This window comes from Epinephelus moara, chromosome 10, assembly GCF_006386435.1.
Source record: "Epinephelus moara isolate mb chromosome 10, YSFRI_EMoa_1.0, whole genome shotgun sequence".
In the NCBI taxonomy this organism is placed as follows: domain Eukaryota; kingdom Metazoa; phylum Chordata; class Actinopteri; order Perciformes; family Serranidae; genus Epinephelus; species Epinephelus moara.
Window position 1 is genome coordinate 32,468,768 of NC_065515.1, and position 16,168 is coordinate 32,484,935.

The 16,168-nt window shown below is 41.3% G+C and overlaps 1 protein-coding gene across 4 annotated transcripts in view; it reads left to right on the plus strand.

Annotated features, from left to right (window-relative positions):
• The window catches only part of LOC126396302 (cAMP-specific 3',5'-cyclic phosphodiesterase 4D-like), a 127,971-nt gene that overhangs the window by 82,097 nt on the left and 29,706 nt on the right, over nt 1–16,168 (plus strand). The window contains exon 1 of one of the 4 annotated variants that reach the window (XM_050054257.1): nt 2,538–3,034. The exons of the other annotated variants lie outside the window; for them this stretch is intronic. Coding sequence (XP_049910214.1) covers nt 2,901–3,034 — 134 coding nt within the window. The 5' untranslated portion in view covers nt 2,538–2,900. Of the gene's footprint in view, nt 1–2,537; nt 3,035–16,168 lie in introns of those variants that run through there. 4 annotated transcript variants of the gene reach the window in all.

Consider the following 16,168-nt stretch of genomic DNA (forward strand, 5'->3'; position numbering starts at 1 on the left):
TTGTTCCTTCTGTGGTTCTTGGTATTAGAAACGGACACAAACAAGTTCTGGAGGATTTTTTGGTGCAAGTAAAGTACTGGAAGTCCGCCCTTTGTCTGTCTGTCTGACTGTGTTAAGTCCTGTGAATGATTTAGCTATTATTTGATGCATGACCTTAAGCTCAAGTCAGCACTTGTTTGTACAAAAATAAAAAGTTAACAAAAAAGAAGTTTGAATGAAACTTCTGTAATCGACCTTATCACGGTGGAAAGGTTTGCATGTGTTGTAAAGGCAGTCTCTCCTCCTAAAGACAATGTGGACACATGTAGGAAGGTACTCGAGGCAAATCAAGACCCTTGTGGATCAGTGCATTGCCAGACAGGTGGTAGGTGGAGGCAGAGGCCTTGGTGGTCTGGAGGGTTTTCTCAAACTATTTGTGTATTATTACTGCTCAGCCTCCCTGGGAAAGCCCATACCAGGATGCTGGGAAGAAAGCTATGACTGGTGAATTTGAGATCCTGTAGGGGCCATGCTGACTCTGTCCTGAGGGAAAAGGGATACCAGCTCTTTACTCTTGCAAGGTTCTAGATCGGAACAGCAGTCTAAATGTGCTTTGTGGATTTGGAAAAGCTTTGTTATTGTGTCGTCTGGTTGGCTTGTTTGGGGTGCTGCATGGATATGGAGTACTGGAGACACTTAGCAGCACCTGTGAGGCCACCAAACTGTATTTCCTCCTTTGGATTGGGAGAACAAGTTGCTTCCCCCAAGTGAAGGTGTTCAGTTGTCTCAACGTCTTGTTCATGAATGACGGTAATGCAACAGATTTGTGCAGCATTCTCAGTAATGTGGGCATGATACCAGACTGTTGTGTTAACAGGGAACATGTGGTGTGATTCAGACCCAGCTCCACTGAAGGTGAGGAAAGGGTCAGTGTGAATAATCATGGTCATACAGAGCACAGAGTAGTTTAGGAAAATACTCGTAATAGTGTATTAGACTGTGCGATGGGTTGAGTTATACGAGGATTGGTTCATATGACATGTTGTCCAACAACATCCAAAGTGATTCGAATGGCCACACTTAAAGGCGAATGACAATCTGTGGTCATAAAAATGAATGGGGGAAATGGTGTTTCCAGGGCTTTCTTGACCCTGCGACCTGCCGTTCTGATGCCGTATACCAGCCCCTGAATTCCATTTGAGCAAGACTGTGAGCTTCTTTTGTCTCCACAAATGCAGAGGAATCTTTGCCTGAATGCCTTAATTTTTTTTTCCATATTTCTGAACAACTGAGCCATCAGTATGGTCATAGGTCTGGCACTCAGCCTCACTCAGTGTGTAAATTAAATAATATGAGCCCACTGCTGGTACCATCTGATATCGCCTTCCTTGTATAAAAACCAGTCAGTAGCAGAATACAGCTGAAGTAGCACGCATTTTAAATCAAACTGAGGCGAGACTTGAAGACAAGAGAAAAAAATGCACCCCTTTTTATCTTAGCTAGAGTGGAGAGGGAGTTCAGGCAGCAGCTTTCAGATGAACTGGGTCAACTTTAGCAGGTTGAGAGAACAGCTGAAGGCATAACATCTGATGCTGCCTCCACATCCTCACCACGTCACGGCTTTTGATAGGTCAAGTCAGTTTTTTAAACGTCTGACATTTTAATGCCCCGCACACTCCACCTCCTCTTTCATGTGTCTGCCAGCACGTCCTATTCAGCCGCCTGCCCTGTTTCTTAAAAGACAAATATTTGTCCGCCATGTCGACAGCAGCAAGACGGTCAGTTGGTGAGATCATCAGGTCCAGCGAGTCCATCGGTCCCTGACTGGTGAGACTGAGTGGTGCTCCTCTGCTGGAGCATACTGCAGGTTGGAGCTCAGAGCTTTCCTGTGAATTATACAGTTAAACCTGCTGATGTGCTGTGTATGGTGCAAATCTAAAAACATCCATAAGGACATAGAGACTATTATAAAACCACGGGAATGCATAAATGAGTTTTCACAGAAGTGAAGCTGAAGGAGTATGTGTTAGATTGTGATCAAGGATCTGTTTGTGGTTGCTGTATTTTGAAAAGGCTTTAACTTAATTTGTTTTATGTTGAGTCTGTCAAACGTGTGTGTGTGTGTGTGTGTGTGTGTGTGTGTGTGTGTGAGTGAGTATGCTGAGCCTGTAAACAGTTAAAATATCCACAGGAGGCTGCCACACTGCCTCAGAGAGCTTCCCCTTTCAGAGGCGGTGGTCATTGAAACACACACTGCACACATACACCACACGTTTACCACATACTCTGCATATACATTACTCTACGCACACACACATTGCACAAACTCACTCTACACACATGCATACACGTGATGCAACTACTACGACCGCAGACCCCCTCTATCTCCCTCGCTCACACACACATGCTGCACATACACTGTCACATAGTTCATGTCTTTTTTAAAGCCTCAGTAGTCCATGTGCCAGAGAAGACAGAGAGAGCCATAGAGAGACAGAAGGAGGGAAGGAAGGAGGGAGGGAGGAGGGTGGGATCTCCAGAGAAGAGAGAGAGAGCGCACTGAAGTTAAAGGAGCTGAACTCCTCAATGTGGATTTGAAACCAACAGCTTCAGCTCTCCTCCTTCAGCTCTCCAAACCGCATGAAACAGCAGTGCTGAGGAAATGACTCTTTAAAACCCACTCCGCTTTGATCCCGCTTCCTCCTTTTCACCCTTGACTGGTTTCTTGACTGGAGGCATGCCGCTGAAACACACCGAGGAGGGTTTTCCTCCGTCTGTCTGCGCCTCAATGGAAACCTGGTGTGGTGTGGAGACAGAGGAGACAGCGCACGAGAGCCGAGGAGTAGAGGAGCACCCGGAGGAGGAGGAAGAGGAGGATTAGTGCAGAGCAAAGCAGAAGGGAGACAAAAACAACCACAAACATGAGTTTACCGACTAACTGTATGTATCTGGCCCCCTCGGTCCAGGATCGCTACTTCAAAGTGAGGAATGGGAATATCTGTGGATCGCCGTGCGCTGTCAACCGGCCCATCGACATTGTGCAGAAACGCAGGCGGTAGGCCAGATGTGGTTTTAATCCAGATGTTGTAGATGCACAACTCTAAACACACTGCTGTCTATTCTCTCTTTTCTTTTTTAACCAGTTACACAATTCTTCAGCTGACAAACACTTCAGTGAGTTATGATAAAATCACTGTAACTTTACTGTAATATTAAAGATATAAGATTCTCATAGGGAGATACAGTGTTTTTATCATAATGAATAATCTTTGTCTCCTATGCTATTATTTCAATAAGATGGGTGGTCATAACATCACGAAAACCCCGAATACATTGCGGTCCAATTCCACAGCCCTGCAACAAATGTGAGATTTATATAAGTTTATTCTAGATGTAATATATTTAAAAAGGTCAGGGAGGCTTTTACTTTTCCTGTATTTTCCACTAAAATGTGTCCATTTTTTAGTTTATTATAAAGCACATCTTGAAACATTATTTTAATACAGCTCTCATTATGTTTTAACTTGTACCCACCCCCTCAAAATCACAATATCACTCGACATTGAATTTATTATTATTATTTTACATGTTTTTAGCTGATCAAAAGTATATTTGTGACTACAGTTTATTGTATATTTTTTACAGTGTTACTGCAGGCATTTTATATTGTGTCAGGGCCTCTCAGTACTTAAACTGATCTTATTTTATTAACAACAATCACTCAGTTATTATCAAAAGAAGTTTCTGACTTTGACAGTAAAATTGTGCTGTAATATTCTCATCGTGATCTTGGTTCCAGGTGTGTCTGGATACAGCGTCTGCCTCCAAATTGTTCCTGTAATATTCATAATAAGATACACAATCTTTTTCTTGTTACTCAGCATGTAACATTTATAACCTCATGATATTCCTATTATTCATACTTGACTTATAGTATAATGAGTCTGAGCTACTCAGAGGTCAGAGTGACCTCAGTGTACTTAATGATATTTGATGATATTTTTGATTTCATCTCCCGAAATATCACCATAACACCCCTACAGTCATCGTCTGTCTGTGCTGCTCAGTAGTGGGTTTATACAGAGACCTATTTCATATATTTTCCCTGATGGTTGGAAGATTTCATCAGTCAATTTCATCCCAAACAGGCATAATTAATTTGTGATTGAGTGTGTGTGTGTGTGTGTGTGTGTGTGTGTGTGTGGGGTGAAGCTTAGTCTTGACAGTTTTTAATTTCTCATCAATGATCGCACAATTTTTAGGAAAACACATGGACATTATTGAAAATACTCATCTTTATCTACTGTATCTCTGCTTGTTTTTTTACATTTCACACACACACACACACACACACACACACACACACACACACACACAAAGAAACCTAAACTTAATGTGCACATACAGTCAGAAGGCTCAGGGTCAAGTGTGAGAGTATAATAATAATAATGATAACAATAATAATAATAATAGAAATTAAATGAATGTAAAATTGAAGTTGTAGACAATTACTTTTTAAAGAAGAAAAACAGATAATGTCTAAAACAAAAAACAATGAGGGCAATAGCCGTTAGTTTATTTGTCTTTTAACAATAAGCGCTTATACTCACCAGATGAGTATACCTGAAAGTGCCTGCAGTCATAAGGGCCGCAGAAGGAAATGTGACTAATTTTGTAGCCGGCCTTTCAGAAAGCCATGACGACAACAGACTTGTTGGGCGGGGAGGGGGGATCAAAGTGTCTTTATAATGTCAACCCACCAATAAAAAACCTTCAAAGGGAGATCGCTAATGAACGCAGAGTTGGACGTATTTATAGCCCTGATGGATCGACCACATGTGTGTAATAACACACTCAAAAAGCAGCGGAGAAAAGTAGAGTGCACTTTGTAATTGTATGAATCCCTTTAACCCCGCACCCTGTGTAGTTTCCATTAATTCCTACATGGAAACATGCTGCTCTCATCATCATCCCTTTAACTTGTAAGTTTTACAGTTAGTTTTGGCAAACAGAGATTAACGTCTGTCAGTGCGGATACTTAGCTCATGATGACGTAGGAATTTGGTGTGTGTGAAAGGTTTCAGTCATCTCTTCTTTACCCACAGTCTGATAAAGTTACTCAGTTTTGCCATAGTGCCATATTCTGTCTTGTCTTTTCACTTTCTGTTCTGTCCTTTAGTTTTCTATCTTGTCCTGCTTTATTGAACTCTTATGTCCTCTTACATTACACACATAATGTTTACCACAGTACTGTTGATTTGACTGGTAACATACATTTACCTTGGATTATCAACATCAGTGTTACAATATAAAAATACAGAATGATTTTATCCAAATCGGCCCTTTTTATCTTGCCCTAATCAGTATTGCTCTTTTAATCAGTAGGCCTGTAACTTCAGCGATGTTGATAATGGTGATGATGAAGACTGCGTCAGACTCTGACTTACCGCCCAGCGTGGACCAGTGATGTCAGCTAGACACTGACTCATACAGTGAGAAGTGGAGCTAACAGCTCATCAATCTTGTAATAATAACAACAATGAAAATGTAAATGTCACCAAAGTTACTCAGCACTGTGAGATCAAAGCACCTCAACAGCCCCATAAAAAGCCACTTAATGACAGAGTTAATGGATCTTGCAAACATTCACCAGCATAAATTACAATATACAAATAAAACATTTGTATTTGAAGGACCCTTCTGTCTTTTTGTTGCCACTTTAATGCTGTTTTTTTTAGTTCAGGTGGTTTAATCCTCAGTGTTTGACTCCATTTATAGCTGCTCTTCAGTGTGTTTGAAGTACTGAGTTAATTTAATACAATAGATTAAAGCTCTGATGTGATATTTCTTGAAGGTGGTAGCCGACATGATTTAGTTGCTGAGGTCAGAGGTGCTTTGTTCTTTGCATGTTGGTGACTGTCATGATGAAATGTGTAATGTGTGGCCTTTTGCTCTTGGCTGCTTGTGAAACGTCACACTAAACACGTCGCAGGTCATAGTTCCTCCACAGAATTTAACTGAGTTTGTGTTTACATAAGGATCAGTGTTCTAATAGTTCATAGCAGCATGATAACTGCAGTTTGATTTTTTAATTTGCAGTCTCTCTCTGTGTTTTGGCTAACTTTGTTTTGTTGTGCAGTTGTCAACCAGTTTGTATTGTTTAAGTTGTTTTTCTATATTTTTATGTTGAAGCTGTTGATAGCAGATAGTTTGTGCCGCTTACATTCACATTTGACAATTTAATATCCACTACCTCAGATTTATCCTTGCTCTCATTCTTAAGTTGTCACATTTGTGCCTTTCTTGTTGGTGCATCAACACATAATCAAGCAATGCTGATTCCAAAGTTCTGCAAATTCCTTCCTTCCTCCAAATACTTTATGGGTTTTTGTCATGGTGGAAAAGTATCTGAAACAGTATATAATACACAGCTTTTTAAGATAAGATAAGATAAGATAAGATAAGATAAGATAAGATAAGATAAGATGTGCTTTATTGTCCCCTGGGGAAGATTTGGCATGGCCAGTAGTGCTACACCCAGCTGCAGTTAACTTGAAGCAATAGTCAGCATGACAGTTCAGTGATACCCTCAGACATAATACAGTAAGCTACACGTTTAGGAAAAGGAAGGCTCAGGGAAGAGCTTCGCCATCCCTGATTGTGTGTTGGAGGTCTGAGATTTGGCCACAGTGAAATAAGTGCCTGCAGCTCTTTATCTAGTCTGTGTACTGAACTGATCCAGAGACAAATCAGCAGTAAAAAATGTCCATCTGTTGATTGTTAACCTCAGTCCAAGCTTAACTATCCTAAACATCACTTCTTCTACAGCTGCTTTGTAATTAAAGTCTAATAAGGTTTCTTAACTGAAAGGCTGTTTCTTTGTTGCAGCTGCAGGGAGTGATGACAAGGAAAGAGCAGTATACTAGCGCTGCGAGCATGGCCGTGTTGATATAAATGTTTTCAGCTGTAGCTGACACCTGCGGTCAGCTACTCTAGCTCTTTTTGTGTGATGTATTGTGCTCATTCTTTTAGGCTTAGATATGCATGGAAACTCTTGTGTGGACAATAACATTCTCACAGCCCAAAACCACAAGATCTCTAAATCACACTGATGAAATTAGTTTGTGGCTCTCAGCTTTTTTACAGCAGAATAACTCTTCACAACTATTGACTCGCTACAGTTGTTAGCAAATGAAATGCTTGGATACGTCTCTGTCTTTAACTGAAGAATTAATAACACTGTTGATGAACACCTACAACCTATACCAGCAGGTGAACTTGGCGCCCCCAGGAGCACTCAATTCAGGTCTTTTTTTACTTTTATTCTTTCTCTGAACGCTAAATTACTTTCTTATCTTGAGCATCCACTCCAGAAACTTTTCTTGGACACTTCTTAGGACTTTCCTCCATATCTTCCACCATAATCCTGGCTGCTGCTCCATCACAATGGTCTCTCCACCCTTCCCTGTGAAAGAAATCCTTATTTTATACTGTCAACATACCTAGTATCTGAAGAAAACATCAGTAGTATTCGCATACAGATGAAGTATTAAAAAAAACGAAACAAAAAGCAGTGCCAAATCTAACATAAATAAATGAATCTCTCTCATTTCGCTCTGGCTGGTTGACGTAAAATGCACCGGGAAGTCGCCAAAACTGTGACACACAGAGGGCTTTCCCTGGTGCCACTGCCAATAGGCTTTATCAGCATTGTGCAAACTAATTTGGTAAGATCCTGAATGTACCAGACATTCATTTATATGTCGAAGTCCCACTTTAGCTTTAAGTAACAAACTAAATAATAAGATAGGTTCTATGTTTCCCTGTGGCTCTAGTCAGTCAGAAACTTCCATCATAGTAACCATTATCAGATCATGATACCAGTGGCTGGCTGATGTCTGATATTTAATTTAAGGCCGACATTTGAGCCAAATATCAGTTTAACTCATGTAGTCTCCACGCAGGTATCGTCTGACTTTTTGTGCTATCTGCACACGATCTGTCCCTTCCAACGGCTCAGAAATGAGATCTGACCTTTGGTGGTGTCACAGCAGGTTTGCCAGCCCTCGGGGCCTCAGCCCATATGTCAACACACAACGACGTGACGCACAGCTCCATCCACATGAGGTCAAAGGTCACCGTGAGCTGCCAGCATGTTGGAACATAATGTAAACGGAGAGTCACGTTAGTCCTGGTTCACCGCCCGTTTAAGTACGCTATAAGTACCAGCTAATGGTCTTGGTGGTCATATCATCCCCCTGCAGCTGGTAAGGCTTTACTGTCTCAGGCATGTCTTGCCTTGAGTATCCTCGCATGATATGGATCTGATGGGTTCAGTTAAGGAGACTCTTGCTTTCCACACTGAATTCTGCACAACTTCACTGATTGAGTAGGCTGACCAATCGCAAGAGCACTATGTATTCTGCCCCCCAAAAGGTGCTTAGGTAATAATAAACTTTATTAATGTACCACCACAATAAGGGCAGAGTGCTCTCACATGAAATAGACATAATGGACAGTTCAATATAAAAGGACATTTAAAACAGTTTAAAACATGGATTAAGTGATTCATAAAATCATAGAGTTGTAAAACTAGAAATCATAAAACCAAGTAAGATTTTAAAAGAGTTGCTGCAGCCTGAAGCATAAAAAGAAAGAGTTTCTGACCTGTTTCAAGACAGACAGAGCAAGTTAAAGACTAAAGTGAACAGATACATTTTTAGCTTTCTTTTAAAAATATTTAGCGAGCTAGCTTCCCTGATATCTATAGGTAGTGTGTTCCATAGCTTTGGGGCGTAATTGACAAAGGCCGCATCTCCGAACCTCTTCCAGCTGTTACTGGGAACCTCCAGTAAACCAGCAGCAGATGATCACAGTGTTCTTGGAGGCAAATAGTTAACAAGGGAGTTATCAATGTAGCTCAGTCCCAGCCCATGTAGGGCTTTGTATACAAGGAGGAGGACCTTGAAATCAATTCTAGATGTAACAGGAAGTCAGTGCAGAGCAGCTCAGACTGGCCTGCTGAGTTTTGAATGAGCTGAAGTCTCTCAGTGGTGTTTTTTGGGAGGCCAGTAAAAACTACATTACAGTCGTCGAGTCAACTTGAAATAAAGGCATGAATCAATTTCTAGGCATGTTCTTCATTTAGAAATGGTCGTACCTTGGCTATGTTTCAGAGGTGGAAAAATGATAATGTTTTCGACGTATGATAAATTAGGTTAGATCCTTCAGATGATTTTAGCGTATCCCCACATCACATGGAGAGGAAATTTCGTAAAGAGGCTGACTGATACAGTATGCTACTGTAGAAACACAGTGGGAATTCCTGGCACAATTTCACCTGCTTCCAAGGTGTATGAGTAAGGAAAACAGTCTATGGAGGTCAAAACTCCAGGAATACTTGTAGTATAACTAACAACTTAATTTACAACAAAGCTTGGAAAGATATTTACCTGCTAATTAAAATTATTTTATAGTTTGAACTCCACTTTAACCTGAAGTGTCGACCACATCTCACAGTCCACCTCAGATGATAGAGGTTCTCAAAGTATGAAACGTGTTAACAGGTGGTTGTACAGTATGCGAAGGGGGGACCGTAAATTGTCTCTGTTCAAAGATGGCGTTTGGCTTCAGATGTTTATGGCCTCCTTGATCTTTCTACGTCCGTCCACTGACTCCTCCCAGTCGCTGCTGTGACTGGTTTTGGTCAGATGTTCACAGACAGCTGTTGTTGTCTGTTTATGTCCATTCAGGATCTTTGCCATTTCACAGATGTCGTGCAAAGTTCCCCACAGCTGTTGCATGTGATGTCATAATGATGTAATACATCACTCCAGTTTTCCAATCTAGGGTTATTTGTCTTTAGGGTTTATTAACAGACGTTTTCAGATCTTTATGATATATACAGTATTCTACAAAGATCCATCACCCCCAATACATAAAAGGTTATACCTAACTCATATATTCAGCTAATAAATTCTGAGGACTGACAGGAAACATTGACGTGCCAGTGGCTGCTCACTGGACTTGATCCCAAATCGTTCGCGCAATTCACGGCTTACGCCTCAAACCACTGAACCACAGGACGCCTCTGCTCTGTGTCCCTGGAGTCACTCCTCTGTGTTCCTACAACAAACACGCCTCAACAGAAATCCCACTGCGTCCACAAGTGCAGCCAGCTGGTTTCCGGCTTGTATCTTTTTAGCGTGTTTTCATAGCATCCTTTGTGTTTAAGTCTCTCATTTGGTGGAAAAACAGAACTGCAGCGAGCGGAGCGTTCGGCCGGGAATAATTGCAGGCCTGAGAGCTGGTCGATCGGCATTGCAGTGACAGCCATGAAACCACAACTGACGTCAGCAGACAAAGTGTGACTGTGTTTGTGTGACTGCGTGTGTACTTGTGCAGAATATCACAGCTAGAATAGTTGACTGTTATCCTGACATCTCTGTGACTCCAGGAATGATGATCAACTCAAGGGGTAGATGAACTCTTCACAAAGAGGCTCTGTCACGCTATTTCCTCGCAGGATTAGAAAATAGTGTGGTTGATGGACTTTTACATAATCTAAACGAATGAAGTAATAAGGCGTCCACATGCAGCCTGTTCCTGCGCAGTTTGTCACAGGTGAACTCGATCACCTACACAGACCTCAGAGCTCTGCGTACGCAGCGGGATGCCAGGTAGGGAAAGGCATGGGGACTGGACTTTATTTCGTTACAGATTACAAAGACTGCAGTGATGTGACAAGATGGTGTGAGTGTGTGTGAGTGTTTTATAGATGCTGTCATCAGTTTATGCTGCATGATACATGAACATTGACTCAGGGTCATATGGTGTCTGGTTTTTGCAGTTAGATGAGATTAAAAAAACAAATACTATTGTGGGTATAAACACGTTTGCAAGTATCATTGTTATGAATATCTGATATTTTCTGTTTCATGCTGGGTTATTAATGCAAAAACTAAATAATAATATTTGTGAAATATAGGAATGCATCCAATTTTTCTTCTTCCAGTGCCAGTTCTGATATCTCCACTCTGATGATAGCGAGTACTGATCCAATACCCGTGCTTATTTGTGTGCCTCACTGTGTAGAAATCATGGAGATCATTTTTAAGGATTGCTCTAGCACTAAAAACTAAGAAACTGAAAAAATTGAGCTGTCAATGGAAACCATTTTAAACACTTTTAATGGCTTTTAGAAAGAAACTGTGTTGATATGGATCAGTTATGTCAAGGATGATACTTGATCCACTGAGATTAGGCAGATCAGTGTATTGTGTTGGTGCATCCCTAAGAAAATGTACATACAAAATAGATTTTATTCTTTAATATGTTTTTTTATCCAATACCTTTTATTCTATTAAAGAATAATCTTACTCCTCTTAATAGTGTTAATGATAATAAGTGCTACACAATGAAAGCACTTAAAACAATTACGACAAAAAAGGCACAGAAAGACTTGAAGAAAACACACTCCCCCTGTTTTCTGCATCTTGTCGTGCCCCGCTGATCAGTGATGTGATTGGCTGCTGCTGGTTTGCCCTTGGCTAATTAGAAGAGGAAGTGGCACACTCCAGCCTTACTGCCGGACTCAATCACTGTATACCGAAAGGCGCCAATTAGTACCGTATGAACCTGATTAGAGGAGCACTCAGCATGGCCTGTTGCTCAGCAAAGACAGACAGTGTGTGTGTGTGTGTGTGTGTGTGTGTGTGTGTGTGTGTGTGTGTGTTCGTGCCCTAAACCAGCCTGTCCAGTTGCGCACCAGTGTGATGTAAGGTTGTTCGATTTTTACATTGATTCTGGAGCCAAATCTAGATCTCTACTGCTGGGGCTATAATCACACACTGCCTCTGTGAGCGTGTGTGTGTGTGGTTCTGGGTGGTTCTGGCCCAGTGTGTTACCCTCCCAACCATTTTCTAATGATGTTAATGCTCATCAGCCACTGTATGGATTTCTCCCTGGCTGGATGGACAGACCTAATCACTGCACATAGACTCCACGATCAATACTCGTCCGGAGGAGTGAATCAACCTTTGAGGCGCCCTGCATGCCAAAAATTTAACCACTTGAGCACTACACTGGTCACTTTTCATTTTTAAAGGGCCAGTCTGCTGAAGAGGCCACCATTGAACCACAGTTCAAACACCCAAGACAGCAAACAACTGCCCTGCGGATGTGTTTCTGACCAAACAACAAATCACTACCCGCACTGACCGACCTCCCAACTCCCAAGACAAGAGAAAACATAATGTTTTAACAATGACCCATGGATAAAACAATCTAACCTAAAAAAAACAAAGGGAATTGTCAGGTTTTGTTGCGATCTATCTACTCTGTAGCTACAGTCATGGGCGGATTGTAAGACAATGAGCCTTGGGCACAGTTATGCAACGGGCCCCACCACCTGTCCTACAAAAGAGCAAGACACAAAGACTTTCTTTCTCTTTCTTTGGGTTTGTGTCTCTATGGGGTTATTTTGGGTCTCCTTTTGGCTGTTTTGTGTCTCTTAAAGGGATTTTTGTGACTTTTTTGGTCCTTTATTGTGTCCCTGTGGTTATTTGTGGCTCTTTTGATCATTTTGTGTCTCTTCGTAGTCATTTTGTTCCACTTTGTGGTCTTTTTGTGATCATTTTGAGTCTCTTCCTGGTTGGTGCGTGTTAATTTTAGTGACATTTTGCAAGTGAAGGCTAGTTGGCCCCTTACACTTTGGGCCCCTGTGTCTGTGCCCTGTGGGCCATAGCTATAGTAAATGTAAGCAGAAAGTTAATGCCTATGCTCTGGATTATCAGAAGATCTATCTTAGAAGTTAACAGGGGATGTTATGGTAACAAAATACTCCCAGCTGCACAACTGCACTGGTTGCACACACTGTAGTCACACAAATACAGTCGACACACGAAAGTTACAATTTTAACACTCCTCAGTATGTTATGATAATTATGCACATGGTTGCACACAGTATTTGAGTATGGATCACAGCCTGTAATGTTAGGCCTTTTATCTCACCTTCTTTCTACCATTCTCTGTTGTTGCAGCAATCAAAACACATGTCTGCTGTTTTCAAAGGCGAGAGTCCTTCCTCTGCCTGTAGGTCAGAGGTCACACAGAAAAATAATAACACAGCAGCTGGCTTGACTTGGTGCAACCTTCTCCTCCCCTTGGCTATATTTAGAGAGACATGAGCTGCTCTGAGATCAGATGTTGATGTTGGGCAGAGAGTGTTTGCTCTGTTTGGACAGCGATCCACAGTGGCTGGTCAGGTGGATGGAAAGAGCAGCTGGCTCTTCATGGAGGTGTGGCAGTCTCGAAGAAGAGTAGTATTACATGATCTTTGCATGTTATGAAATGTACGCTTCTCTCTGCAGCAGACTGAAGTACAGTAACACTACGGTAATTTAGCTAATTTAGCTAGGGCTAAGTGAAATAATGTTACTGCTAGTGGAAACTGTTTCTCATTTGGGTTGTCAATAAAGTAAGCTACAGCACCTTGAGGCCTTTGTGGTTACAGGGAAATTTTCTAGATGCTAACCATTTCTCTGAATGCTGTTACCTGTATTATTGTGTATAGCGTTTCTATATTCAGGTTGAACTAAGGTTGCTTTATGCAGTGATGAACTCAGTATATGTTCACAGAGCCTCTTGTGGGCACCTCTTGTTCAGACAGTCAGCGGCTGTAGAGCACTGCAAAGCTGCCTCATTCAAGAGCATAATATAACATGCTAACGTTATTAGCACAAGCCTATGGCCTTTTACATTGCATAGATTAGCCTAGTGACGAGCAGAGATTTCCTCTGCTCACATGAAGCCAGGATAAATCCTAATGTATAAATCCCCGAAGGGTTAATCAGAAACAAGACTTAAATGTTATTTTAGTGGAGGCTTTACTGTCTTCACAATTTATTGTTTCCTATCTGTGAAATTAAAGTAAATAAAAGCTTCCTTTCCACTGAGGGAAATGGTGTCAGCTTACAAAAATAGACAGGAGGTCTGCATCGCAATAATGTGTAGTTACATTTCTTGGGAGGTGCATGTCAGGCTACGCCATAGGCTCTATGTCGACGTAGAGCCTGTGGCGTAGGTATGGTGTCGCTTCGATTCGTTAGTATAAATTCCGCCTTGGCCTCTAAGCTGTTGGTGCGGACTAATCAGTTATAAATATGTAGCTATTTTGAAACAACAAATACAACTATTTACGGATGTTTTTTTGTATCTTTTAAGATTGATTTCATTTATTTTATTAGCACAGGCTAGTTACATAAAGTTGAAGAAAAGTGGAAAGATACTGCTCCTTCAGAAAGTGGAGAGTGTTTGTGATGAAGAGCTATAGACTTTACTTGTGGTTTGAACCAGGTGGGGTTTTTTGTTTCTTGCTTTGATATACACAGATCTGGGTCTGCATAAATAACTCTGCTGCTTGTTTTTTTCCTGCCCTGCTGCCCAACATCTCCTCTCTGTGTGCTGTCATCATGAATATATAAACACACACACACACACACACACACACACACACACACACACAGTACAAACATTGCATAGTGACAGCGAAAGGAAAGATCTGTTAGGCAGGGGGCTGGATGAGGGGGAAGCGGGTTGTTTTTCTGCTGCTTTCAGATCAAATATACAATAGGTTTGAGGTGTAAAGCAAACAAACCCTCTCCACTCCCTGAACTCTCTTACTCCCACACCTGAACTCTCTTACTCCCACACACACACACACACACACACACACATTGCCCTTCCAAAAGGTTCTTCTCTAACTGCTTTATATTTATGCTGTTTTTCTCATTTCAAATCATGTAAAATCATTAGTGAATTTAAAGGGTGGGAATCAGTAGAGCCCCCGCTGCACTATATTATCACGATACCCAAGTCACAGTGCCGTATTATTGTTATTTTAAGAGTATTGTGATAACATATATTGTAGTAGTTTGCAATCAGTTACCTATTTTCATCTGTAAGTTACGCCCCCAAAGGCAAACTTTGTCAAAATCTGTTTTATCTAAAGAGATAAAGTCTTCGGTCTGTTCTAGTAGGTTACTGTAGCTTTAATTTGTATTTTCAGTATTAATGATTTATATTTTTTAAAAATCGATAACTTGGCTTCTGTGTATCAATACAAAATTTCCACACAAAATATCGTGACACTTTGCTGTATCGATTTTTTCCCACACACACACGCGTGCACACACACATTCATGTATACCCTAGCCTGTTTTCCTCCTCTCCTCCTCACCTCTCGCCTCCTTCCTGGTGTGATGCTCTAGGCCCCTCGGCCAATTCCCACGCTACAAGGAAAGAAAACAGGAGGGAGCATGTGTGTGTATGTGTGTGTGGGTTGACCTCTGACCCTGTGCCTGTGTCATCCCCCATCAGAAACAGAAAGTTCCTTAAATCCCTCAGCCCTGGTTCCCATGAGCACATCACAAACATGTGTGCACGGACAACAAGGGGGACTGGTTGTACTTTGAATTTCCCATCCTTAAGGGTTTAGATGTTGATGCAATTGCAGAGGCTAACTTTAGGAAGAGGCTTTACAGGGATGATATAGGGTCAGCCTCGGATTCAAAAATGTTCTCTGGCTCTGGGCATGGCCATACATCAAATTGGCCGTAACACAAATACGCTGTGTGACATCGGTGAAGCTTTTTGATTCGACAGTTTTAGTACAGTGACATTTTTAGATAAACATAGTGACTGTAACTGTAAAAGTTAACCATGATGTGACTGTTAATCCATTATGTAATTTTAAGTCAGAGTTAAGATAAAGCTGATTTGTATCCAAACAGGCTGGAGCCTATCCCAGCTGACACTCTACGAGAGGCAGGGTACACCCTGGACAGGTCACTTGACTATCACAGGGCTAATTTAAAATAGTTGGTGAATCATTTTCTGTCATTTCACTTATTGATTAAATGGCCAATTGTTTTAGCTCCATACTGTAATCCCAGTTTAATCTCACAAATTAACAGTCCAAATAAGCAGTCCTTTTATTTGGTTCCAAGGAAAAAGAATTCCTCCTCTTCGATATGTCGATGAGCCATAACCAAAACATCCTGGGAACAAAAGCAGAGGTTCGGATGTGGGTGTTGGAGGGTGTGTGTGTGTGTGTGTGTGGGTGGGTGGGTGAGTGTGAGAAAACTTAAGTAAAACAGAGTTAAAGAGCGAAAAGGGAGCCATCATTTAC